Source organism: Fulmarus glacialis, unplaced genomic scaffold (assembly GCF_000690835.1).
Source record: "Fulmarus glacialis isolate BGI_N327 unplaced genomic scaffold, ASM69083v1 scaffold32375, whole genome shotgun sequence".
Taxonomy (NCBI): Eukaryota; Metazoa; Chordata; class Aves; order Procellariiformes; family Procellariidae; genus Fulmarus; species Fulmarus glacialis.
In genome coordinates this window covers 1-2,044 of record NW_009212857.1, presented here as the reverse complement: position 1 = coordinate 2,044, position 2,044 = coordinate 1, and the positions used below count along the sequence as shown (strand labels likewise).

The 2,044-nt window shown below is 60.3% G+C and overlaps 1 protein-coding gene across 1 annotated transcript; it reads right to left on the bottom strand.

Annotated features, from left to right (window-relative positions):
* Nucleotides 1-756: 756 nt before the first annotated feature.
* Nucleotides 757-2,041, bottom strand: RPS15 (ribosomal protein S15; the record flags this gene model as incomplete). Its single annotated transcript, XM_009578013.1, has 3 exons — nt 757-925; nt 1,511-1,745; nt 1,953-2,041. Coding segments are annotated over 3 exons (438 nt in total), but the record flags the coding sequence as incomplete, so codon positions are not given.
* Nucleotides 2,042-2,044: the final 3 nt, after the last annotated feature.

The window sequence follows — 2,044 nt, the reverse complement described above, 5'->3', positions numbered from 1 at the left end:
ACCCGGCGCAGCCGTCGCCATCCCCCCCCTGCGCTGACAGTGGCTCTCAGCTCCGGCGCCAGGCACTGCCGGGTTTCCTTAGGCTTGGCCCAGGCCCCGGGGCAGCTCCCGGGCCAGACCGGATCATCCACCTGAGATCATCCACCTGGGATCATCCACCTCATCCTGAAGAGCAGCTTCTTCCCTGGAGCTGTGAAGGGAAACGTTCCTCCCGCTCAGCCCAAGCTGCGAACCACCAGCTCACCCACCAACCCCCCAGCCACCGCTGCACTGAGCCGAGGTCCCGCCAAAAGCCTTCGGAATCCCGAATTTAAGATGAGAAAGTAATTGTTTGGGATCTCAGCGTCCCTGGCAGCTTCCCCCCCGGGAGAGAGGCTGGTTCTGAAGCAGCGGGAACCCACCCAGCCCTCAATTCGCTTCACCTCACGCAGCAAGCGGCTAGCGCGCGCTTCCCCGCGTTCCCAGGGCGATCCAAGCAGCGCTTGAAATGCCGCAACTGAAGTTAAACAGACGGAAGTGCCATTAACCACTTCCCAACAAAGCACAAGGAATTTCATTCATGTAAGAAACCCACGTGAAGAGAAGTGTTTGCTGCGTGTGTTTACCAAAAAGGAGTGCTAAAAAAAAAAGGGAAATCTTCAGGAAAACATCAAATCACGATTAAGACTGAAGAGTTTTGCTCGCCTGTGCCCCAGCCCACACCGTCCCGATGGGAGCCCGCAGCCCTGGGAGCCGCAAGGCCAGGAGGGAGGGAGACAGCTGGGAGAAACGTCTTTATTTACACGTGGAAAAGGCTCCCCGCAGCGCTTCGTTACTTCAGAGGAATGAACCTGGAGGAGTGGGTGGCACCGATGCCAGGCCGGCCGTGCTTCACCGGCTTGTAAGTGATGGAGAATTCCCCCAGGTAGTGACCGATCATTTCGGGCTGGAAGAGGAAGGAGAGATCCACGTTGGAGGCAGCGACCCTCCCTCTGCCCCCCAAGAGCCCCCGGCCAGCACTGCGCCTCCCGGGAGAGGGGACAGGCAAATCTCGGGGGCTTTTTGGTGCACTTTCAGGTTGGCTTTAATGCCAGGTACGAGCAGGAAACGCCATTTAATCCTGCCAGCGGTATCGGGTCGCACCACCCCGCTCCCCACCGCTGCAGGTTATCCCACTCCCAGGAAACCTCACGGATCTGTTTCATCGGAAACCGGTGCCACCGGGCAGCGAGCCAGGGCCGAGCGCAGCCAGCGCAGGCAGCACACGCACGCTCACAACAGCCACATTATTTCAAAGCCACAGTGAAGCCTCGTGAGGCCTCGAAACCCTCTGTGAGCAGCCCGTCCTCAGGATGGACACTTTCAGGGGTCCCTCAGGGCCAGCTTTGCTCCGAGCAGGAGCCTCGACCTCCCCCTCGGACACGGGGCAGGAGCAGGATTACCCAAGGTGTTAACAAATCAACGCAGACGCATTCGGGACGCTCAGCGTGGATCAGGACCGAGCTCTCGGGATGCTGCCGCGACTCCTCACCTTGATCTCCACCTGGTTGAAGGTTTTGCCGTTGTAGACGCCGACCATGCTGCCCACCATCTCGGGGAGGATGATCATGTCCCGCAAGTGGGTCTTCACCACCTCTGGCTTCTCCATGGGCGGCGCCTCCTTCTTGGCCTTGCGCAGGCGCTTCAGCAGGGAGTGCTGCTTGCGGCGCAGCCCCCGGTTGAGGCGCCGGCGCTGCCGGGCGCTGTACAGCTGCATCAGCTGCTCGCTGGAAGGGATGGAGAGACCCAGCCTGGAGACCCCTCACCGGCAGCGTTCCCCACTCGGGGGCTTCAAGAAACCTCAGAACCACCCAAAAATAACCGGTTGTCGCAGTTGTTTTAACACAGCCCGAGTGTCGCAGTGGTTTTAACGCAGCCCGAGCAAAGGGTGCCAGGAGCAGCCCCCGGCCCCCCGCCCTGCTGACAGCTCTTACTAGGACATGTCGAGGAGCTGGTCCAGGTCCACCCCTCTGTAGGTGAATTTCCGGAAGGTTCGTTTCTTCTTCTGCTCCACCTCCGCCTGCAG